Raw genomic sequence first — 24,385 nt, 5'->3', positions numbered from 1 at the left:
CATCCATGACACTTCTGGTTTTCCTGCCGTTTTTTGCCTACCAGTTAGAGAGGATTTTATTTCCCTTGCATTATACAATTAGGGAATGTTTAGCTGAGGAATCCTCAGTGTTACACTAAACAGAAATAATGGCCAAACATGGTTAATTTTCCTGTAACTTGGCCTCCACATGATTGCATAGCCTGGAGTTACTGCATTTTTATTTACCAAATTATAGATGTTTATATGTAGTGTTAATGTCAGTAGACTCCGTGGTACCCTTTGAAATGGAGTCTGTTAAATACTGGAAGATATAAAAGCTAATCAAGTAGGGTTTGAATTTTAATGACAATGCATTACTAAGCTTTTTGTATTGGAGTAATGGAAAAATGGAAAAAATCAACATAGAAGCATTTTATTATAAGGCTGAGAGGTGCTTGATACCACTTTAGTTTTTCAAATAAAGTGTACAGAGAAGCTAAAATCCTTCTGATCATTACTTTCCTACCAGAAAAAAAATTGTCTGGGCCAAGTCCTCTTTGCTTTGCTCACTGACAGTTTACACCAAAGAAAATCCTGCAGCACTTGGAGACATGTCATACACAGGCTGAAATTTAACAGCTAAAAAGGTTTAATTTCAGTTTGTTGATAAGTTGGTGTTTGCATCCCTTAGGTATGAGGGTGTAGTTTTGGTTTTAAGCTTGGCTGTGATTTAGGAGTTCATTTCTATGCACCAATAGGATCTGTGGAACTGATAGATTCAAACTCATTTGAAATCAGATAAGAAGTGATTTGCTTGCATTAATGTGGTGCTGTGCATGGACTGAAGAACAGAGGAGCAAGAGCTTCCTCCACATCATTCTTCAGGATCCTATAAAGCCTTTTTGCCACACTGTGTTGCTGCTGAGTGCAATCCTTGGGGCCGGGGAATGTCCCTGCCAAGCTGCATTTGGATGTCTGATTGTGTCATTAGTAGTGCCAGAAATCAGGGTGTTTCTCCTCCTCTCTCCTCAGAGATGATCTCTGACAGCAGTGCCCCCAAGTGCTCTGCTCAAACGCTGACCAATTTGAAATCTGGCCTGAATTCATCAAGACTCTTAGTTGATCAGAGGAGGACATGTAACTGTATTAATTGCTTTCAGTTGTTTGATTGCTTTTTGAGCAGTGTTAGAAGCTTGCAAGTCTTGAATGTTTTCCCCTTGATGTAGCTTTCATTTCTTATCCAAAAACACAGATTGAAAACTTTAAAAAGCGTGATTTGATCAAACGTTTTGATCTCATACAGAGTAACTTAGAGATGTAACATCTGAGGTTTGTGGTGAGCTGGGGGTGTCTCTGCCCAGGGGGTGAGGAGGGCAGCGATGCTGTGGCACCCCGAGCCTGTCCAGCCATACCTGGGAGAGCTGCTCCTGATGGCTTTTCCACAGATGTCCAGCTTTGTCAAAAGCCCCTAAATCTTGTGAAGTTTATTTTCCTTATAGCATCTGTATTTTATAATGGTGCTTTTAATTTGTTTTTCCTTTGTCTGCTGGGATTTCTTTTGTCCGGCACTTGCAGGCCTCCCTCTTTTCCTCGCTGGAAGTGAGTCTGTCAGTGATGGCCGCTGTGGGAATTCGGCTCGGCCCGGCCGCTCCCTCCCTCTGACAACAAAGCCCATTGTTGTTTGCTTTCTTCACTTTTATCCTCAGCTTAATCCATTTCTCCTTTGAGTGTCAGTGGAGTAAAACGTCTGGAAAAGAGTGGCTCAGGTTTGGGGGGTGAGGGGGTGGTGGTTTTGCAGACTCTCAGCAAACAGGTCCAAACCCAGTGCATTGGGTTTTCTGTGTCTCAGTAGGCAATGTTTGCCCAAGGTAAGGCTGCACTTGCAAATAAACTTGTCAGACTCCAGAGCCATGGCATCCTCAGCTTTTTGAAAGTCCCTCAGTAAAATTAGTAAGAGATTTACTGGCCTAGACTGGCTCTAATGTATCCCATGCACAGCTCCAATATGAAAATCTCCTCTATGGCAGCCCAAGGAAAGACAAATACTTGACCCCATGCCTTGCACGGGGTCCTGAGGGCTCAGGGTGATTACCAGGGGAAAGTGCCTCCTTCCTTGGGATGCTCCACTGGAAATGATCCTTGAGAGAACACCTTTGCCCTGGAATTGTGGTGGTGATGATTGATGGCAATAAAAGCATTCCTGGGCTAGTCTGTAGGGTGAGATCTGTGTGTGTCAGTCTCCAGCCATTTACAGTTAAATGCACTGTCCACATGTTGGGAGGTAACTTGAGTTCAGCATTCTGCTGGATGAAAAATCCTGGATATTTCTACCAGACCTAAACTTTGGCTTATTTGTTGCTTGTCCTTTGACAGTGAATCAACAACGGCTGGAGCTGTAGAAATAATGTTGATGCTTGGCTGCATTCTTTGTGCTCTTTTGGCCTGATCTGACTGCCCTGTGCACACACAACTCCTGTTTGCTGCAGGAGCTTCCTCCTTGGAAGGGCTGGAGAAATGAAAGGGTAATTTTTGGATTCCTGGATGGGTACAGCAGCACACCAGAAAATTAGGGGGTTTTCTTTAACCTTAATCATCCCCACCATCTTAATACTATTGTAGTCAGATTTACAAGAACAACTTTCCTGTCAAAAATAATTTCTCTCCTCTTTGTAGCATTCTAACTTTAAATTTTTGACTACTATCACTTTTAATTACAATTTTTGCAGTGAAGCAACTGACTGTTGCAGCAGAAAATGCAGGTTGGCAGGCAATGGTTATTGTGACATATGTTTGGTATTTACAGCTTTTCCGTTTGTCACAGCAGAATTTTTTTATCATGTTTGTGCTGTGAAGTGCTGTGCGTTCTGAGGTCTGGTTTAGTTATTTTTTTATTGAGGTTTGTATACATCAGATTTAGCTATACTTCCAAATACATAGTTACAAATTAAATGCTTGACCTTCTGATGTTTTTTGGTTTCTTTCTCAAAGAAGAATCATCTCATATTTTAGTCCCTTTCAGAATATATTTTTCACAATTTCATTCTTATTTTTTTTATTTAGTACTTTTTTGGGGGGTTATTTTGCTTCCTTATATATGAGTCTATGAACTCAAGACTCAAGAATTTGTAAGATGTTGTTCCTACAATTAATAAAAACATCTGAAGGGGTGAGATAATCCTGCAGTTTTCTAAGTATCCTTCACTGCTCTGGGAGTTCTCAGCTTGTATGGAAGCAAAGCAGCTCATCCTTGTGTAGGAACATCTGTAAATTCCTCATTTCTCTGCATGCAAATAATCCATGGAATCAGCTGAAGGCTTTGCACATGGAAAACCACATGAAGCTGGGAGCAGAGGGGACTGAGACATGAAATGTGCCTTGAGAGGGGAGAGGGGCTGTTCCAGCCCAGCCTGTGGATCAGCAGTTCAGAGTTAATCATTAGATTCTGAACGAGCAATAGAAAACAATTTACAGACATTTGGAGCTCCCTCAGTTGGTACCTTTGGTGTTTGCTGTGCCTGTGTGGATCCAGGGGAATATGGGAGAGGGAAACACTTCCAGAGAGGCCTTGGCTGCAGGAACAGTGACTAATTAGACAATCATGCACAAAACTATTCATATGCCTTTCTGAAAAAAACAAAAATGCATTATTAAACTGATCTAAAAAAAATTAATTGCATCTCAGTCTGATTTAAAACTGAGCTGAGTTTTTTTTTCCTTTTCCTTTTTCTTTGTATTCCGAGTTGGTGCAGGAAAATTGCTATTAATGAAATCTGCTCCCTGGGAACTTCAATAGGCTTGTTCTTCATTAAAGCCTTTCTATTTCTCTTAAAACGTATTGATGGATGCTCAGGCCAGATACTTATCACAAAATACACTTTGTAATTTCATCATTTCTGTTATTGTGCTTCTCTGAGACACTGAGGTCTGGGGGCTTTGCAGAAAAACCCAAATAAAACCCCCAAGCTTACAGTTATATAGTATTAAAAGAAGGGTGAAGGAAGCATTGAGTGTCTTTAGGATGATGAGACATTCATTAAGATTTTTCCGCCTTCCTTTTCCTATTTTCAATCCATCTGAAGTACCATTAAAGCTTTTCAGGCAGCTTCCTGTGAGAAACCCTTTGCTGTGCTGTTTTTCTTCCTTGAAAAAAGGTGGCTGCTCTTGAGGCAGATTGTATGGATTTGGCCTGGGATTTGTATAATATCTGTGTAGAATGCATCGGTTGTTTAGGAACCTAATTCCCAATATGGTTCCCTTTTGATTAAGAACAAAGCCAGCGTTTCACAGCATTATAGGAGCACAGAAAAACAAGTTAATGATCTAAACCTTTTAATTCATGGTTGCTTGTCTATTTAAAGTACTTTTGATTCTGCTATAAACAGACTGGCCCCTTTTTTTGTTTAACTTCTTTCTTTGGTTTCTTCACATTTCTTTCTTTACTGTCCATGAAATTTGGAGCTAGTTTCCTTTTCCAACTGAAGAATGAAAGGTTGTGACTACAGAGTGATACAGCGAGTAAGAAAGCGTATCCAAACTGGGCGTCCATCCAGCACAGACCTCTTTGAAATCAGCTAAATTTAGGGTTGTTGAGGGCTGTTTTTGTTATGTTTTCCTTTTCCTTTTTTCAGTACCTGTGTTTCATTTTCGTCTTTTTTGAATGAATATGAAATTTGTTACTTTTTTGATACTTTTTTGATTTTTACATCTAGTTTGGCGTGTCTTTATTTGACATAGTTACTTGATATTTCCCTGCAGCCTCAGTTCTGCAGATGATTATTCTGTATGTCTTTATCCGTCGAGACAACAAAAGCGACCTTTTCAGGACTTCCAATTACCAACACTGTATGTGGTACTTTAGGAAAATAATTCCCTTCCAGCTACTCCTTCTTTTTTAAATAGAGAATTGGAATCCAGAGCTTGTCCTTCAAATCGAACTCGAAAACTTTTCGGTGAACAAAACTGCCAGGCAAGCAGCAGCAGCAGGAATAATTTCCCGTGTGTGGAAAGGAATCCTTCCTTATCCTCATACCTAAAATTAGTAATTGCTTCTTCCATTGTCATTTATTCTTTATCTGAAATGAAGATTATTTTTTTAGATTTTTTTTTCTTTTATTACAACAGCAGCTTGTTTGTGTTTTTTTTTTATTTTATTTTTTAAAATCTTTTTTCTCTTACTTCAGGCAGACGTAGAAATGATAAATGAAGAAAAAATTCCAATAATGTGTTTTATTGCATCTCTATCCCATCAAGGTAAATTGAACAGCCAAGACACTTACAATAACTTCACAAACAACAACCCTGGCAATCCTCGGCTCCTGCCTCTCCCAAGCCTGACTGTGGTGTTGCCTCTGGCTCAGATCAAGCAGCCAATGACATTAGGGACCATCACCAAACGCACAGGGTAAGTGGCACAAACCTTCCTCAGCCTTTGGGATTCATGGGGAAATCATTTGTGTTATTAGTGACAATTAGTTTTATTCCATATTTTAATTTCAGTGTATGTAATTTAATAGCAGCAGAAGAGGGGTGGGAGGAAGAGGAGACAGAAACCGTCAGATAAATAACTACAACCTGAAAACAAACCTCTGTAAATTCAGGAATATTCATTGGGGTGGGTCAGAAGACATTTTCACACCAGGAATTGGAGTGAAACATAAGCAGAGCTGTATTCAATCAGGATTAAATATGGCTTTACTTTTTTCCCCAAGTTTGTTTATTTTGATTTCCAACCTTTTCAAGCAGAAACGATTTTTGACCATCGTTTCTGGTCAAAGAAAGATGTAGAAGAAGTAGTAGAAAGTAGAAAGACAGTAAGCCAGGTTCAGCAGAAAGGCAAAACTTAATCCCACTGTTTTCTTGACCTTGTTTTTCCACTGTTGCACTGTTCTGGACTGGGTGGGTTTCCACTCCAGAGTCAGCTGCACTTTGGCATTTCCCATGTGCCATGATAAAACACTTAAAAGTATTTCTTGGGAAAAGCTTCTCTAAATATATGTATTATAAAATTTTATGAGCTTTGTAAATCATAGCAATTTTAAATTGATTGATACTGTCCAACACCTGACATTTTTGTCTTGCTAAACTTTAAATATTCTTTTATTGTAATTAAAGCTACAGGGTGATGATTTTATTTTTCCTCTCTCATTTTCTGGTTGTTTGAATTCCTGAATATTTTCCAGTTAAAAATCTGATTGATCCGTTAGTTTTCAGAGGGCTTTTATATTTTTAAGGAAAGTAGATCTGAGCATGGCATGTGGTTAGACAAAACAACTGTGAATCCTGCAGCTTCCTAACCTTTTCCTGCATTTTGACAAACGCAGGCACTGCCTCCCTTGCTTCAGTGCTCCTTGCTCAAACCCTGCTCGTGAGGTGAATTTTCCCTGCATTTCACGAACCAGGAATTATTTTCCAGGCGAGAGCTCACGGCTGTTCCCTCTCTCCCTGTGTAACTCCCATCTTTGTGCTGGAGTTGAGGCATGCTGTAAATCCCCCGTAGCTGGGCGCTCAGGGTGTGAGTGCTGGCAGTCAGGAGCTGTGCACGTGTGCATCCCTTCCTGTCTGCCCAACAATCCGCGCTGGCCCTGCCGTGAAACGGGAATTTCACGGCGCTCGCTGAGCCAAACGTGAGCCACAGACACACAGCTGCCCCAAGCAAGCACGGGGAGGAATTCCTCAGCTTCACAGATAATTGCAAATGGAACTCAAGAAACAGCGAAGAAACAGTTTGAGGGTCATGTTGAGGTTTAGCTTCCTCCGCAGACGCATTTCAGTTGCTTATTTTTGCCTTTTTAATTTTCTGCTCAGTTTAAGTTCAGTGAAAAAGATTTTGCTGCTGCTCAGGTGAGTTTTGGAAGAATATCCAGGTGTGATGCTGGATGAGGACAGGAAGGGAGATGGGATCTGGGGGAGGCAGGAGGTCACAGTTCCTCACAGAGGGGAAATACCAAAAACCTGACTTAAAGAATATGGCCAGTGAAGGGCAGAAATATAAATGTGGGCTCTCAGAACTAGAATAGACACTTAGAATTAGGTGAGACACAGCAGAGAAAAAAATTAAAAATTCACCTGAGGGCCTGCCAGGGGAGGTAGGTAATAGGAGCAGTGAGAAGAAAGATTTGGGAAAAAGCTCTTGATTTACAGTCATATTTAATGTGAAATTCTTTACAAAGGTTTCCTTAATGTTGTGTTATACCAAGGAACCTTTCTAAAATTATTGCAATTGTAATAAGTCTGCAGTATTTTATTTAATGTTTTATCCTTAAACATCTAAAACATATTTGGAGTGTTCATATTTGCAGTTTTATGGTAAATTATACTAGTCACAGACTGTCTCTGTTCCGTTTTATGTAATTTTTGAAACTAATTAAATTTAAAATGCTCAATGAGGCTTATGTAAGGGGGGAAAACAACAGTCATGGGAAATACCCCGCTGTGTAAATAGAGTTTTCATGAATGAGGATCATCATTTTCAGCACAGCCCACGTAGCCTTGTAACGGTAAGCCGAGAGCTTCCTTCATTTGTTCTGCATCCAAAATATTTGATGAAAGTACACAAAATTAACATGAAAAGCTGTTATTTATAAAGCAGGGATTTAAGAGGAATGCCTAGGATCCAAGAAGCCTGGCATGCCTAAAATGACCAAATTGAGACAGCAGCCTTAACTTAAACCTCCAGGGGGCAAAGCGTGTGTTTAACATATTTAACATCTGCCCTCATATTTCTGCAAACACATAGCACTGCAAGTCTGTGCAGTGTAAGATTTCGACAGGACAGGGACCATCTGCCTCGCTGGGAGAAGTGGAGGAGGCATGTATTACTGCAAATGGCAAAAGACAGATGTATTTACACCTCCATGGTCAGCACCTCTGAGCGCTGCTCCGAGGAAACAAGGCTCTTCCTTGGGAGCAGCTGCTGAACCTCCAGTGTGCAGCCATCAGAAAAGGAGCTGGGCTCCTCCAGTCAAAGATTCCTCTTCTCCCGTGCTTCTGACTATGAAAGAATTAAAAATTTAATCTGTTACAGCAAGGCTCAAATGCCGTATATTGAGAGGGCTGCGTTTGTCCCTTTTATTTCTCTTAACATCAGCTGCTTTAATATTAAATCTTCATGAAGGCTTGTAGATTTTATTAACCAAAAAAAATCGAGCTGGGGTTTGTTCTGCCAGTATCCAAGACAGCAAAATATTTTCCAGGTACTGAAAGGACTGATCAGTGCTGTTAATATCATGTGTCTGGAGCAGAGCTGCAAAGCATGTCATGTTGCTTGACAGGTGGAATGGCAGTAAATTTTTTAAAAGTGTTCCCTGTAGCCCTATGGGAATGAAAGACAGAGTCTGGAATTGTCTCATGACCGTGCTGATCATCACGGATGCTTTTTTTTCCCCCTGCAAACATGTGGGTTTTGGAACATGTTCTGATCAGTCACTGCTCTGAATGCAAGTTCCATTGTCAGCATGGAGTGTCCTGGAGCATCCCCTCTGCCTTCCATCCCTCCTTCCCTGCCCTCTGCTTCTGCCTTTGCCTTTCCAAGTCTCTCACTGTAATTTCTGCACCTTCATCAAGCACTTCATTTTTGTCCCTACATTTTGTCATCCCATTGACTGGCTTTCCTGTACTTTGTGCTGTCAGCACATTCAGCCTTTCCCAGAGGGGCTCTAACACTAATGAGCAAGGAAGCTTCTGATGTTTTAAAGATTAGGGGGGATGCAGGACAGCACAAGAGCTGGGTTTAATAAGTTTTTCTATATTCATGCCTCAGTTTCCCTCTCCAAATTTTGATAGTAATGCTGAATTCCTTGTCAGGGCTGGTGAATGGGTTAATTCATTGCTCTTTTACAAAGAGCTTATAGACTGGAAAGGGGGAGAGCTGTATGATCCATCTCATTGTCCATAAAGGGCAGTGAATCAGAACATTCTAGAATTCAGCTTTGTGCCCCACAGTAGCTCCATAAGAGCTCCCTGGGTTTGTGGGATGAGTTGTAGTTGGTTTCCAGTGGGGACATGGATGAGCTGCAATGGGAAGGAGGGAAAGAAAAGATACAACAATTGCCCCAAAGTTGGCTCCTGTGACAGCAGCATTTGTTTTAACTCCTCAAGGGACAGGGTCATTATATTTGTATCAAACTTCACTCCCCAGTTCATCCTCGCTGGGGTGAGCAGCACGATGGAACCTGCATTAGCTGAGTCTGGTCAAAACACAGAAATCCAGTGTGCCTTGCAGGAAAAGGATAAACCTTGCTTTTTTCCAGGCAGGAGATTTGGATAGTGTATTTTTAAACATGAAACTCTATCCCTTCTTCACCCCATCCCTCATTCCACCCTCACTGAGAAAGGGGGAAGTAGCTAAAATGTCTGAGGCAATTTTATAATTTAAATTTTCTGTGCACAGAAAGTCATTGATATATCTTGGGTTTGTTTTGTCTCAGGGAGCTTAATTTATCCCAGAGTCAGCTACTGCAGCAAACGAAAATAAGTGTGCAAAATCACCACATTATGGTCCAATTAATTAGGAAAAAATAACTGAAAAAGTAGAGGGAAAAAAAAGTAAAGTTAAAGAATTCAGCAAAATTGTCTGAAGCTAGACATTCTCTTTCTGGCACATTTCTCAGACAAATTTTATATAATTATTAGTTTTTATAGTATATTTTAGTAACAAAGCAACTGCTGTAATGATTTGTAATTGATACAAAATACAATTATTTGCACTGAAGGATTCTCAATTTGGCATGAGGAGGGTTGGAATAAATGGATATTGCACAGCTTATTAAAAGCTTAAATAGATTTATTAAAAATAACCCCACAAAATCAAAGTATTTCAGTTTTCAATTTGGTAAAACTCAGAACCAGGTAAGAAACTGGGAAAATTCTGTCAGAACTTTGAATGGTAAATCATCCTCATTGCATGATTTCCTTTGGAATTTCTCCCTGGCTCTGGGAAAGGGGACCTGGGTGAGTTCTTGCCTTGGCTCTGCTCTCTTGCTGTCACCGAGCGCTGCCATCTGGTGCTGTCACTTCAAGGTTGGGTTATCCTGTAATTTGTGAATTCTCCCTCGCTCTCAATTAGCATTCCATCCACATTATGGGAGGGAAATAGGGGAAAATAATTGCTTATATAAATATCATGGGGAAAAATGGTTGTCTTTTGAACAGAAAGGAGGTGCTAACTTGGTTTTCTTACACATAAAGCATTTTAATAAGACTCTGCTGTAGTCTTTGGAAGTGTAATTACATTTTCTTCATGATACAAAATTTTCTATCCAAAATTAATTGAACAAAACCTTCAGTTGAAGCCTACCTGGGCCAGTTTGTAATGAAAGTAAGGAGAATTTGTTAATTTGTACAATCAGGTCAATATAGGAGTAGTGGAAGAAGAAAAAGCTGGTGTTATCTTCTGAAATGTTTAATGGGCTCAGCTAAGGGTTATTTGCCTGAGGTTTGAAGACAGAGCAACTGAGGCAGAGAAGAAGGAAAAGAAATAGTGTCCAAAACATCCCTGATCATCATTTAGAAATTGAATTCTAAGCTCCCAGGCAGATCCAACCCCTCTCCAATGAGTCTTCAAATTTACACTCAATACATTTTGGGTTTTAAATCACGTTGGCTTTGGGTTATGCAGGAGATTTAGCTTTCAATTAAATATTTAAGCAGTGCAATAGTGCTGGACTCATCTTCTAGACTGGCCTTTGACTCGGGGACTGGATGTGCTGACTTTATGGGAGAGCATTCAGTTCAGACAACTTAATTGGGTTTTACCACTGTTCAAAGATGATACATTAGGTCTAGAAGGGTGGTTGGTTCTGTCAAATGAGCTCTGTCCCCAAAAATGTTAACCAATTTATTAAATACAGAAAGTTAAAGGCCAGTCCCTTATATGGAGCCAGCCAAAATTGGTTTTTTGGCCTATAGTACTAATTAAAAATAGGAGTTTTTTTCTGTAATATTCTGTTCTTTATTGGATGTTTGCATCTTTGCATGTTGAAGAATATTTGTCTTAGGTTTGTACCTTCACCTGAATGTTTTTTGAGAGGATCCCTTCATTCATTGATGTGCTCATGTCAGATTTAGTTCACTGAATTCTTTTTTATCAGGCTGGTATCCTTTTAATTGTGTTGGTCTATAGCTGAGTGCTTTACACATCCTTCAGTGCTGGACCTTTTCTGGTAATTCATGGCCTGGAAATATTTCACCAGTTTCAACTACCCAGAACTTACTGCTGAGTCAGAGTATGAAAAGAAAACAGAACCATTGGCATTTACAAAATCAATTATTTAGTGATTTTGTGGATGATGTTACATCCCAAATGAGACTCAGAAGAAACCTTGAGCCTGTGAGTGGCTCTAAATTTGCCTCCTTTTCAGAATTTATGCAAATGTCACTATGGCAATGGCCTTTTAAAGGGAGATACCCATTGAAAATTCCCTCAGATTAATATTGGGTTAAAAACTCTCCACTGTGCAAAATACTTGAACAAATGAAATCAGATCATGGTGTAAATTGTTGGGCGGCCAAAAGCACTCAGCTGTAGATCTGGTGACTGAGCATCAAATGCTTGTGAAGTAAGTTAGGGCTCTCTTTCCTGCATCTGTGCAAGCTTTTAAGGGGGGGAAGGAAAGCTGAATTCCATGGGGTGTTTCTGTCCTAGCCAAAGGCTCAGTAATTGTCCTTGAAAGGTTCTGATTGCACCTGTTGGTTTTATTTGACCTCCTCTCAGTAACTCTGTAGAACTGCCCCACTCTGCCCCTCAGTGTTCCATGGCAAACCCCCCATGACTGATTTGGGTGCTCATTCCCTCTTCCTGTCAGTTCTGACTGCAGGACCTGCTGCAGCCCAGCTTTGGCAGCAGATTGGAGGGCCCTGAGCTGTGCCTAAGCCCAGCTCTGAGTCCAGCTCTGACTGAGCCCAGCCCTGACTGAGCCCAGCCCTGACTGAGCCCAGCTCTGAGCCCAGCCCTGACTGAGCCCAGCTCTGACTGAGCCCAGCTCTGACTGAGCCCAGCTCTGAGCCCAGCCCTGACTGAGCCCAGCTCTGACTGAGCCCAGCTCTGAGCCCAGCCCTGACTCTGAGCCCAGCTCTGACTGAGCCCAGCCCTGACTCTGAGCCCAGCTCTGACTGAGCCCAGCCCTGACTCTGAGCCCAGCTCTGAGTCCAGCTCTGACTGAGCCCAGCTCTGAGCCCAGCTCTGACTGAGCCCAGCTCTGAGCCCAGCCCTGACTGAGCCCAGCTCTGAGCCCAGCCCTGACTCTGAGCCCAGCTCTGAGCCCAGCCCTGACTGAGCCCAGCTCTGACTGAGCCCAGCTCTGACTGAGCCCAGCTCTGAGCCCAGCTCTGACTGAGCCCAGCTCTGAGCCCAGCCCTGACTGAGCCCAGCTCTGAGCCCAGCCCTGACTGAGCCCAGCTCTGACTGAGCCCAGCTCTGACTCTGAGCCCAGCTCTGACTGAGCCCAGCTCTGACTGAGCCCAGCTCTGACTCTGAGCCCAGCTCTGACTGAGCCCAGCTCTGACTGAGCCCAGCTCTGACTCTGAGCCCAGCTCTGACTCTGAGCCCAGCTCTGAGCCCAGCCCTGACTGAGCCCAGCTCTGACTGAGCCCAGCTCTGACTCTGAGCCCAGCTCTGAGTCCAGCTCTGACTGAGCCCAGCTCTGACTGAGCCCAGCTCTGAGTCCAGCTCTGACTGAGCCCAGCTCTGACTGAGCCCAGCTCTGACTGAGCCCAGCTCTGACTGAGCCCAGCTCTGACTCTGAGCCCAGCTCTGACTGAGCCCAGCTCTGAGCCCAGCCCTGACTGAGCCCAGCTCTGACTCTGAGCCCAGCTCTGACTCTGAGCCCAGCCCTAACTCTGAGCCCAGCTCTGACTCTGAGCCCAGCTCTGACTCTGAGCCCAGCTCTGAGCCCAGCCCAGACTGAGCCCAGCTTACAGCAATGTCCCCACATGTCCTGGCACACGGAGCCCTCCCAGCCCTGGGCTCTGCTGCTCCCCTGGCAGCTCCTCAAGGCCATAGCAAGGCTCTAGCAATGATCTGTTCACTCTCTGCAGAAATTTTAATAGCATGATATACAGTGTACTTGTTGGGAATTGAGTTCTCATCTAATTTCTGTGCATTTTTCCCCTTTCTGTGAAGACCTTACCTGTTTGGAGCAGGATGTTTTTCCATAAAAGCTCCTTGGTGAGTTCCCACTTCAAACCCAGCATGCCTATACTCCATTTGCTGTCCTTGCTGAAAATAACTCTGTGCTTAGACTTTTTAATTTTGGATTAATTTTTTGTTTCATTTGTTTACCTGCATGGCTGATCCATAGGTTTCCATGCACATAATTTCACTTTTAAACTATGGATGCTGTTCACCATCGAGCATTGCAAGGAATTGAATTCACTTTTTTTCCTCCCTTCTTTTTACCTTTGAGAGTGCATTTAATTTTTAAGTAGCAGGGAAGTTGAAAAAATAAATTATTTCTAAGTGGGCAGAAATGATTGCAATGTCTTTCCAAACAAGCCTCTCTCTTTTTTTTCTATATTGCTTCCTTTATTATTGTAGCACTAAGTTGCTTACAGACAGAAAACATCGATGATGACCTCTGAGAAATAAGCCAGATTAGCAGTGAGTAGGCAGTAAAGTACTGCAGTGAGAGGTGAAGCAGTAAAATGGGTACTGGAAAAAAAGAAAAGCTGATTACTCTGGAGAAAAAGAATCACAAAGCTGTCTGGGGTGAAAGGGATCTTCAAGATCATCTCGTTCCAACATGGGAAACAGTTCTGTTAAAATTGGGGTATTTGAAATAAAAGGGGTTTCATTTAAGTTTTAACAAGATTTTTGATGTTGGAGTTTGGTTCAATATTTGGGCAGTGCTGCATCACCTCATCACCACTTTATAACAGGATTGGCCTTAGATGCTGGAAGTTTGGATAATAAGAATGGAAGAAGCAGGAACACTTTAGAAAATTTTAAAACTTCCAGCAAGTTTTCTGGGGCTTGGGTTTGGGGGTTTTCTTGTGGGTTTAGGTTTTTCTCTTTGTTTTTAATTTAACAAAGGGTATCTTCTAACTATACCCACCAGTATCTATTAGAATATTTGTACATGGCTCATGTACATGAGTATCACCCTCAATGTCTCTATCAGAATATTCTCTTCAGGAAAAGAACTTGATAAGAGCTTTGTAGGAAAAGGAAAGGAAAGGAAAGGAAAGGAAAGGAAAGGAAAGGAAAGGAAAGGAAAGGAAAGGAAAGGAAAGGAAAGGAAAGGAAAGGAAAGGAAAGGAAAGGAAAGGAAAGGAAAGGAAAGGAAAGGAAAGGAAAGGAAAGGAAAGGAAAGGGAAAGGGGAAAGGAAAGGGGAAAGGAAAAGAAAGAGGAAAGGAAAGAGGAAAGGAAAAGAAAAAGGAAAGGAAAAAGAAAGGAAAAAGGAAAAAGGAAAGAGGAAAGGAAAGGAAAGGAAAGGAAAGGAAAGGAAAGGAAAGGAAAGGAAAGGAAAGGAAAGGAAAGGAAAGGAAAGGAAAGGAAAGGAAAGGAAAGGAAAGGAAAGGAAAGGAAAAAAATGAAAAAGGAATTCCTTATTCGTTGAGAATTTCTAACTCCTCAAGTACCTCCCTCAGAACCATTTCTAAATGCAGTTTATGGTGCACCAAAGAATTTTGCCTGCTGGTGATGTAAGAAGTGCAGAGGCTCTGGCAGAAGCGTTTTGGCCGTGGATTTCTGAGCAAAGGCTGTGTGGGTCACCCCTGCACGAAGCAGGAGACGTCAACCAGAAATGGTTTTAGATTGAAGTAAGATTAAAAGGCTGAGATTAAAGAGGGGAATGTATGAAATACGCTCCAAAATGGTTGCCTGTCTTTCACAAGACTCTTTTTGTGGTTTGTTTAATGCCAGTGCTAGCTCAAAAATATGGTCCTTGCTCGTCTACAGAGAAATTAGGATAAAAAACACACTTTGGGTGGGGGAAGAAATCATGTTGTTTCCATTAAGGTCTTAATGAGACCTAAAATTCTGTAAACAAAATGGATGTTGATTTGACAGCTAAGTGCCTGGTGAATAAAGGATCCTACCATTGCTTTTCGTGCTTTTTCTTGCTTTATTCATGATCTGACAACTGGAAACATCTTTGTTTTCATGTTTTAGGCACAATGATAAATGAATTAAAATTTCTAGACTTTGAGACAGATTTTTTTTTGTAACTTTATGTGTAAATAGCAAATTTCATGCAGTATTTTTCTCCTGATACTTTTGTTGCTGTTTATGTGGTCAAGATAAAACTTTTTCCATCAGCGGTCATGGATGTTTCCATTTCAGTGGATTTAGTGTGGAATAAGTGCTTTTGTTTTTATGAATCTCATATATTTGGAGCCTGTTTGTTGGGAATATAAAATCAAAGCAATTTTCAATCTTTGCAGACTGGTACTATTTGACTATAAATATTTGAATATATATAAGGCAGCTCATTCATATCACATATATGCAATTTATTTATTGTTTTGAAGTCATGTCACTTGTTTGACAATAGATTTAAAGATTCATTTAAGAGCCAGAAGAATTTTGTGAGACATAAAGCTCCATCATGAACTGTGCTGCTTTGGTTTTTAAAATATTGTGAGTATTAATCTTACTAGTTAAATAATAATATTTAATTAGTATGTAAACTAATTAAAATATTAGTAACTATTTAGTGGTTTTACAAAGAGCTACCACAGTGCATTTCCAGAGATTATGGCAGAGTTTGATGTGTTACAAAGCTGACAAGTGGGAGCTCTGAATGGTTTCAGTAGGTCTTAATCTGTTCTTACTGTGCTGGCAACATGAAAGAACTTGCATGCTGAGCTCAGTCTCTTCATTGCTGTTTAAGCTCTGACAAAGTGATGTCTTCATTTTCTTCTTCAGTTCCCTCCCATCTCCTTTTGTGCCATTCCAGTAGAAAATGTCTATATCAACATCTCGGTGCTTTTGCATTTAGTATAGAAATAATCCTCCAAAATTATGTTAGAACATTTAATAATAATACAAATTTTCCCAGATAGATTCTATTCCTGATTTAGGTTTCTGTACAGATCTAATTGGGGTGAAACTGCTGCTGTGTCTCACTGAATCCCAGGTGTGGTGGCACAGTGGAGTAGATGCAGAGAGGAAAAAGCAAACTGCCTTTTCATCCTCCCGATGTCTTAAATGCAATGCTGCTGTTCCTAACATTTGGGAGAAATGAGGAGTGGAATTATAATGGGGAATGTTGTGGTCCCATGTGCTTCACTGGCTTGGTTTTAACATTGACTCCCAAAAATCTGAATTTCTTGCTGCATCCCTTCTCAGGAAAACTACGGTCCAATCTTTGGGAGTTACTGTATAATGAAGATTCTTTTAAAGTAACTGTTTTGTAAAAGTGAGGCCAAATGTGTCCAAATTTCAGCTCTTGGAATAATTTATGAAGTGCTGACAAGCCAAGAGCAAGGAAAGAGCAGGAGTTCATAGCAGAAACAAGTCATTCAGCACCTACCTTCAACATTATTGTTTTGTTATCATTTATAGAGCTGAGAGGGTGTTTGCATCTGCAGAATAATGAGGATTTATAGTTTCCAAGTTGTTAAAATATCACAATGACATGTAAAGGTATTTCTCTAATGGCATTACTGTTACTGAAAATCACTGGGCTTTGGAGGTTTGCTGGAGGAATGAAATTTGTGCTGGAATTTATCGATGAAAACTCAGAATTGACTAAAATGATGCTCAAATGAAAGATTCCTCAGCTACAAGAGACTTCAGAATAGACTTGTTGACATCTCAGCAGCATTTTCAGAGATCTGTCCAAACCAATAAGATGCAGAAACCTTTTTTGTTTGTTTGCTTGCCTTTGTTTGCTAGCAGGGCCGAGTTTAACCACATGAGTAATCGTGTTTTACAAGGTCTGCTCTTTCTGCCTACAAAACATCGTCCTCGAAGGGAAAAGCTCCTGGCACTGAAACCAACACTTAAGTGCTTGCCTTGAAAGATGCACATCCTAAAGACAAGATGGAAATAGAACTGAGCTCAGACCATTTCCTCCAAGGCTGTTTAGAATTGTGTTTGGTCAAACTCAGGTCTGGGGACTCAGAGTGTGGAGAGCTCTGGAAAATGTGTTGAGTCCCAGGTTCACTTCTGCTTCAGTTCTGTCTCTGTAGAACTTTAATCCAGTTTGTAGCTCAGAATAGTATTTGCTTCCAATTTTTTTCCCATTTTTAATTACTTCATTAACATTGAAAAATAATTTTAATAACCTCAGATTGTGTTCAGTAAAAATTGAGAATATTAAGACTATTAGGACAGTGCAGAAAGATCCTTTAGTCAAGAGGAAGTGAACATGGCAGAGTCATACCTGTGCCTCTGGTTTGCTCTGTAGTGATTGATGGGTTGCCCTGTCCTGAATTCTGTATTAAACACAATCATTTATGAATTGAACTAAACAACAAGACTCTAATTCACTGGTACATTCATATTTTCATTTCTGAAGGAATATGAGTATGTGAATACTTGGAAAGTGAGAGCTAAAATAATTCTCAAGGTACAATTAGGTTAAAAATATTCTTTCTGTGATAGATGATTATTTCAAAGTGAAAGAAATCCATTCTGATTTTTTTTCCTGAGTAGCTAATAAAAACTTATTAGTTAACACAATCACAATTTAAATATTCTAATATAGAAACTTGGTGTGCCATTGCAAGCAAGAGAATACATTTATAGCCAGGACCTTTTTGGAGCACAGATTTCTGACCCAGTCATCTGGAGCTGTAGGTTTAACAGTTGGATATTAAGTGCTTTGTGGTGGTTCAATACCAGAGTTACTGACTATAAATTCCAACTGCTCTTTTGGGACATTCCAGCTTCTCCCACATGCACAAGAGGTTCAGCTCTGATCCAAGTCCATGTGACCATAGGCTTGCCATGTGTATGATCTGTTAGTATAAATTAAATATCAATATAACCATACAGTGTTTTAATTGATTTCTGCTGGTTAAAAATATTCTTCTAGTGTTGAATTCCATGCACACACGCTTCTCAGAATTGGAGATTGTTATGTAAAAACCAGGTTAATGGGATGGTCTGATCACAGGCTGAAATTGTGTGGTAGAAGAAAAATGGAAAGGAGGGATAGGTAGGAAGAGAAGGGAGCAGTGGAGTAGAGAGAAAAATATAAAATAATTAAGTTAAAAGGACTAGAACAAGGGGAACATGAAGAAGGAAGAATCCTGTGTGGGTTTGTCAAACAGCTTTTCTCTTGAAGAAAGGGTAAAATTCTGATGTAATGAATTGAGGCATGGACAGTGCTCTGCCCATAGTTTTGAGTTTGTGCAGAACAGAAACCTGCAGGTCCCTGTGAGGAGAAACACCTCAGAATATCTCAATAAATAGAATATCTCAATAATCTCAGATCCTCACCCCCTGGATCTGCTCCTGGCACATCGTGGGGTCAGGGCACAGTGCCTCAGTTTGCTTTTCCATTAGAGAATTCCTGGTGTGCTCTAACAGTGCTCATGAGTGTGTGTGTGCATCCTCTCCTTGTCCTGTACCCTCTGCATGTCCTTCCCTGCCACCTGTGTCACCCACACCCCTGGCTGCTCCTGACTTCCTTTGGAAAAACAAGGAAATATTGACACTGCAATGGCTGGCCCAGAATCTGCATTTTCATTCCCAAAGGATTTAGGATTTCTTTGGATTTACTTCAGAAGTTGTTTCTATTTAATGCAAATGTTCACTATTGGGTCCTTTAAACAGTTCAGTTCTTCATTATGAGCCAGTGCTGTTCTTCAAGTCAATGAGTTCAGTATTCCAGGGGAATTTGGGAAACTCTGAGCATCTGTAAACCCTGCTCAGCCTTATGGGAACTGCAGATATTCCCCTTTTCTGAAGTAATATCTTAAAATTGTTGCTAAGCAAAGGACATCTTTATTTTTTGAGAATTAACTTATATAATTTTATTTTGTTCTTTCTTCAAAGCAAATCCAAACCAGCCCCACAGATTTCACCCAGTAAGTCTGTGGGAGGGGAGTTTTGTGTCGCTGCAGTCTTTGGAGCTTCAAGGTCGTGGTTTGCAAACAATTCTGGCCTCAAACGAGAAAAAGGTTGGTACCTCACAGATTTGGGATTGTATTAAGTTGCATTTAAACCTAAATTCTTATTTTGTGACAGGTTTGAAGCAATTTGTGGATTTTGTTCCTTAAACTCAGGGGCAATCGAGAATTTTAGGAATATTCTTAGGGGTCCTTTTTGTAAAATGTACAAGAAATTTTAATCAGTGAAATGAGTAATTGAAATTTTAATCAGTGAAATGCATAATTGATATTTTATTATGATACAGTGACAAAAACCCAACTTTGATAGGTCAGTCCAAAGGTGTGATGTGACACTGAAAAAATTGTGAGATAAAGATGAAACACCTTTGCTAAAGCAAATGTACCAGATATGTTTGGAAATGTGTAATCACCTGAAACACACCTTGGTGAGAAACTTCTCTTGAATGAGATATTCATACAATTATGTGAAAATTCTGTGTTTTGTACGATTTTCTCTTTGTCTCTCCAGCCCTTTTGCTACTTTCAATTCACCTTTTTAGCTGCAAGCAAGAGACTTAAAATAACGCAGACCCTGCTATTTCCGCAGAAGCTTTTCCTGTTGCTGCTGTGCTGTTCCAACCAGATTTTCTCTCTCTCTGCCCCAGACCAGTCCAAGCAGTTTGTGGTGGAGTCCCTGTACATCATCAGCTGCTACGGGAGCCTGGTGGAGCACGTGCTGGAGCCGCGGCCGCTCAGCACCGCGCCCAAGATCAGCGACGACACCCCCCTGGAGATGCTGTCCTGCCCCAGGGCCAGCTGGGCTTTGGTCAGGTACCTCACTGCTGGGCCCTCTCCTTCCTTTCATGCCCGGGATCTTGCCTTTTGAATGAGTTTTTTGTTGAAGGAGGGAGATTCAAGCCTTGCTTTCCATGCACTTCTATCGCTGTTCATGTGCCTCAAGGGGAACTGAGCTTCTCAATCCTTCTCTACACGTGGAGCTAGGCATGAACATGTCTGTGAATCAATAGAGATCCTCATTGATTGGTGATCTTAAATGATCAGGTTGTAATTTTCTTTTTATATAAGGGCTAGGAACGATTATTTTGGTAGTGTTGAAGTACAGAATTCTGCTGTGAGACATGAGCAAGGTTCCCACGATGAAGCATTGTGAGTTTTCCTGTGAGCAGCTGAAGGTACCATTTCTAAAGACAGTAGAAGAAATTATTCCTGACATGTGGAAGAAAGTAAAGAAAAATTGATGAGAAAGTGTTGTCAGTGCTTTTGACGTTTTAAAATATTTTTCTATCGATTTTTCTTGGCTCCTACATTCCTTAGTGCTGCTTATGGCTGCACTGGAGTGATCAATACTTGATTTACCAAGCTATTTAGGAATGGCCCACCCTAATTAAAATTACAACACAGACTTTGGGACCATTATTGTTGAAATGACTAGGTTGTAATGGAATTGAAAATTCTAATTGGATCAATAATCCATAACTTTACACAGCTTTATTTCCACAGTAAGTGCTCAATGACTTCACAGGATGGAAGCAGTGGTAGTTAACAGAACAAAAAAGTCCCCCAGTTTCTCTTGTGTGTTTATATAACGTCAGCATGACATACAATGGTCCTAAACATATTTACCAACTTAATCTAAACCTCCTTCCTGGGTTTTTGAATGCAATCCCTGCTGCAGTCAACAACCAAGTATTGTCTTTGCCTCACAATCTGCACAATTTGGCCCTGCTGTTCCACTGCCTGTGGTGGATTGCAGTGTTTGAACAAGCTAATTTAAATAATTACAAACATTTTGTGAGCTTGTATAGATAATTGCATGTGATGACAGAAACACTGATTTACATTCTCTGTATTAGCTGAAATATTAATAGTCTTGTGTTTTACCTCAGAACTCCTCAGTGGAATGAACTCCAACCACCATTTAATGCAAACCATCCTCTGCTCCTGGCTGCAGATGCTGTGCAGTACTACCAGTATCTTCTGGCTGGCTGTGAGTAGCTGACAACTTCTTGTCTTGTCTCATGTGCACGTTTTGAGCAGAGGGTGATTTTCCAAGTTCATTTTCCAGCCAATTTCAGTGGATGTTCAACCCCCTGTGTGTAACTCTGTTAGTAAGGAGGGAGCAGTGAATGAAGTGTTGGGATTTTTGCCATGAATCAGAGTTGTGGGGCAGTGAGAGTCACCCACCAGATCCCTGAAATCCTCAGGGTTTCCTCACCTCACTCCTTCTCATGCTTTTAGCCATTTCCTCCTGTGAATTCCACACCCAGTAATGAGTGCATCTGCATTTCCCTGTCCCTGGGAGCTCCTGGTTGCTGGGCTCCTTCCAGCCCCAGTCTCAGCCAGCTGCCTCCCTCAGGAGCCCTGGCACTGCTGCCAGGGCTGCTTGCCCACCTGCCTTGGCCTGGGCCTTGCCCAGCCACATCATTCCCAGAGAGCCAATATTGCATGGCATGGCACGTTCAGAAACATTCACACACCCATAGCTCTGTACATATGATATATCTATATTATATAAATACACAAACCCACACATTTTTGTAATGGTTTTGTAGAAAAATGAGTATTTCTCTTTAATTTGACAACTGAAAAGAGAGAGGAGTGCTAACAGTGAGGAGCAGGTCTCTGTTCTGTCCAGGATCACAGTGATGCAGCAGCTGAAGTCTCCCAAAGGAGCAGCTCCTGGCATCTGCTGAGGTTCTCCAGGGGAAACCAGAGCTGAGCACAGTTGTCAGTGCAGGCAGCTTTGTGTGACAGGGACACTTCAGCTGCACCAGGGCCATGGGGGGCAGCTCCTTGGATGGGGCTGGGGAAAGGGACTCTGGGGCCAGACTGGGTCTGCTGCTTCTACCTGTCCATCTGCTGCTGCATCTGAGTGCTCTGGAAACCTGCAGAGCTTGAGTCTGCCTTCTTCTGTGCTGCACAGAAAATTGGGATAAACTCAAAAGGTAGAAAAGAATATGAAAAAGTATTTAGTAGTGCACAGCATCACTGGATTTGCATTTTGGCTGGATTTTTTTTGCTAGATTCCTGCCTTGTTTCACTTGTATCCCACAGAGTGAAACCAGGGATGGATGGGCTCATTTTGTGTATTTTATTAACAGCTCAAGTACTGTTACACAGTACAGTATGCAATGTGTACAAATCCATTGTACACATTTCAAATGATTTAGTACTGAAAACTTTTTAAAGAAAAAATAATGAGTAATAGCTAAATTTCAGCAAATTAATGAACTTAAAGGGGTTTTGCATATTTTGTTGAATTATCTCGTTTCCTTTATGCGACTTCTGTACCTTGCATGTTTTTTGCATGTTTCAATTGACACAGTCACATTCATGCCACATAATGGAATTGCCATGGAAATAGGTAACTTTGCATCACCAGAAAGTCTGACATCCTCATTTCATGTTTATTTCCTTTCTTCCTCATCTCTCCACTTTGAATTCATTTTTCCATTGCACATGGCCAATTAAACAACTTGTGTTATTTGAATTATTAGACTTTTAACTCAGATTTTAATTCACATATTAAGAATTTAAGCTGGATGTGAAATAGAAAGAATAATAGAATAATAACCACTAAGGACAACACAGTATCTAGAGGACATAATGCAAATGGCAATATCAGTGAAATTTGTGTCCGATTGTCTTTGAACTTTTGTCTTCTGGATTTATTCAGGCCAAAGCTCCTCAGTGAAGTCCCTGACAATGGAGTTTCCCACAAAAGCCACCTGTTAAGGAGCTGCTGAGCCCGGCTCAGGCTGTGCTTACCTGGGCTGGCTTTAGCTGCAGCCTGGCTGTGCTGTGCTCTAATTGCCAGCAAATGGCCCAGCCGGGGCTGAGGGGGGCTGCTCCATCTGTCTGCCACGTCAGGGCACAGGAGCCGTGGCGCCGTTTCAGGGTCACTATTTGTGGCTGTCTCTGGAGGTAGAATGCAGCAGTTTCTCTCCCTCTCTGTATAGCATTTCTGCCGATTGTTTGGCTCCATTAAGTGTGCAGGGGAAATAAAAGCCTGAATGACCAAGTCACAAGGGGGTATGGATAGACCCTTTCTTTGTCCACACTCAGAACATTGCATTAGGTCTCATTATCCATTTATAATAAGTGACCTCTGCCCCCTGGGTCATTGAAAAACCCTCAGTGTGCTTTTTAGCACAGAGTACCTCTGTCAGCAGCCGGGCAGAACAATGAGACGTCTGGCAGGCTGCTTGGAGGGCTGCACGGCCAGGTTTTCATAAATAAGAGGTTTGATGCCAAAACACAGGGCCAAAACCTTCCTTAGTCTTCGGAAAAATATAAACCAGGCCGGTGACTTCTTGTGCTAAACAGAGGATATTCAAAAAATCCTGCTTTAGGTTATCAACACATGGTTCAGCTTTTAATATTTTTAAAGAATCTGAAAGTTTTATTTGCAGCTAGAAAGGAAGGAACAAGGAGCCATTGTTTGAAGAAATGTTTTGTACAACAAGTGTCCAAGACCTTTATCCCAAGGGTATTTGTAAGTGGATCAGCACAGCTGTTTCCTTGCTTTGAGGTCATCTGTGACATCTGCTGCAGAAACCTGCATCAGTGTGTGCAGCTCTGTCTACCTGAGCATGTCAGCACAGCTCAGGGCTGCTGCACAGGTGAGAAAGTGGAAGTGAGGGATTTACAGCTTTCTGTAAGTTCATGGCTTGAAAGTGAACTTGCACATTCAATTCCGCAACCTGCTGGCCTGCTGGAAGTGTCAAGATCCTGCTCCAAACTCTGCAGAGAGAGTGTCACCAGTCCTGAGAGCTGCTTCTGACAGAGAGATTCCCACGAGTCCATCCCACAAACCCCTGGATTAATGACAATCCTCAGGTCTTCAGTGCTGGCTTTTAGGTATCAGATATTTCTCTGCACTCCTCACATTTAATACACAGTATTCTACCTTATTTGTGTCTTTAATATTCCCTCTTTATTCACTTGTGTCCTGAGCAACTTCCACATCTAACCACAACAGAGGAAATCTAAGTCACATTTTATTCTACCTAGATGTTTTTGCTATAGCATAAATAGCTTCATGTAGTTAAAGTGTCCTGGCAGTGGGAGGAGAGTTGTGCCAGGCACTGCATGTGTGCACAGGAGGGTTTTGGTGTCCACAGGACCTTGCAACGTTAAAGCTTTTTCCACAGAATTGCCAAGTTTTGTCATTAATTACTCTTTAAATCCTGCCTTCTTCCTGCTGTTTGCTACTTAGGAATTAAGGTGCTTTGGGTTGTATAAACTTCTGAGGATGCTGCTAAGATGTCCATGACAATCCCCTGGTTGTGTTCAGGTTTCTTTCAAATGAATTCTTTCCTCTTTCACCAGGCCCTGAAGTTTTGCATATTTGCCTGACTTATCCCTTGTTTCCTTTGTGTGACTTCTGTGTCTTTCACATGT

At 41.3% G+C, this 24,385-nt stretch overlaps 1 protein-coding gene across 5 annotated transcripts in view; it reads left to right on the top strand.

Annotated features, from left to right (window-relative positions):
• The window catches only part of BCAS3 (BCAS3 microtubule associated cell migration factor), a 296,865-nt gene that overhangs the window by 87,827 nt on the left and 184,653 nt on the right, over nt 1–24,385 (top strand). For all 5 annotated transcript variants that reach the window (XM_059487012.1, XM_059487010.1, XM_059487013.1 and 2 more), the window contains exons 16-19: nt 5,212–5,362; nt 18,906–19,030; nt 19,627–19,792; nt 20,869–20,969. In XM_059487012.1, coding sequence (XP_059342995.1) covers nt 5,212–5,362; nt 18,906–19,030; nt 19,627–19,792; nt 20,869–20,969 — 543 coding nt within the window. The remainder of the gene's footprint in view (nt 1–5,211; nt 5,363–18,905; nt 19,031–19,626; nt 19,793–20,868; nt 20,970–24,385) is intronic.

Source organism: Ammospiza nelsoni, chromosome 21 (assembly GCF_027579445.1).
Source record: "Ammospiza nelsoni isolate bAmmNel1 chromosome 21, bAmmNel1.pri, whole genome shotgun sequence".
Lineage (NCBI taxonomy): Eukaryota > Metazoa > Chordata > Aves > Passeriformes > Passerellidae > Ammospiza > Ammospiza nelsoni.
This window is presented reverse-complemented; position numbering and strand designations above follow the sequence as displayed.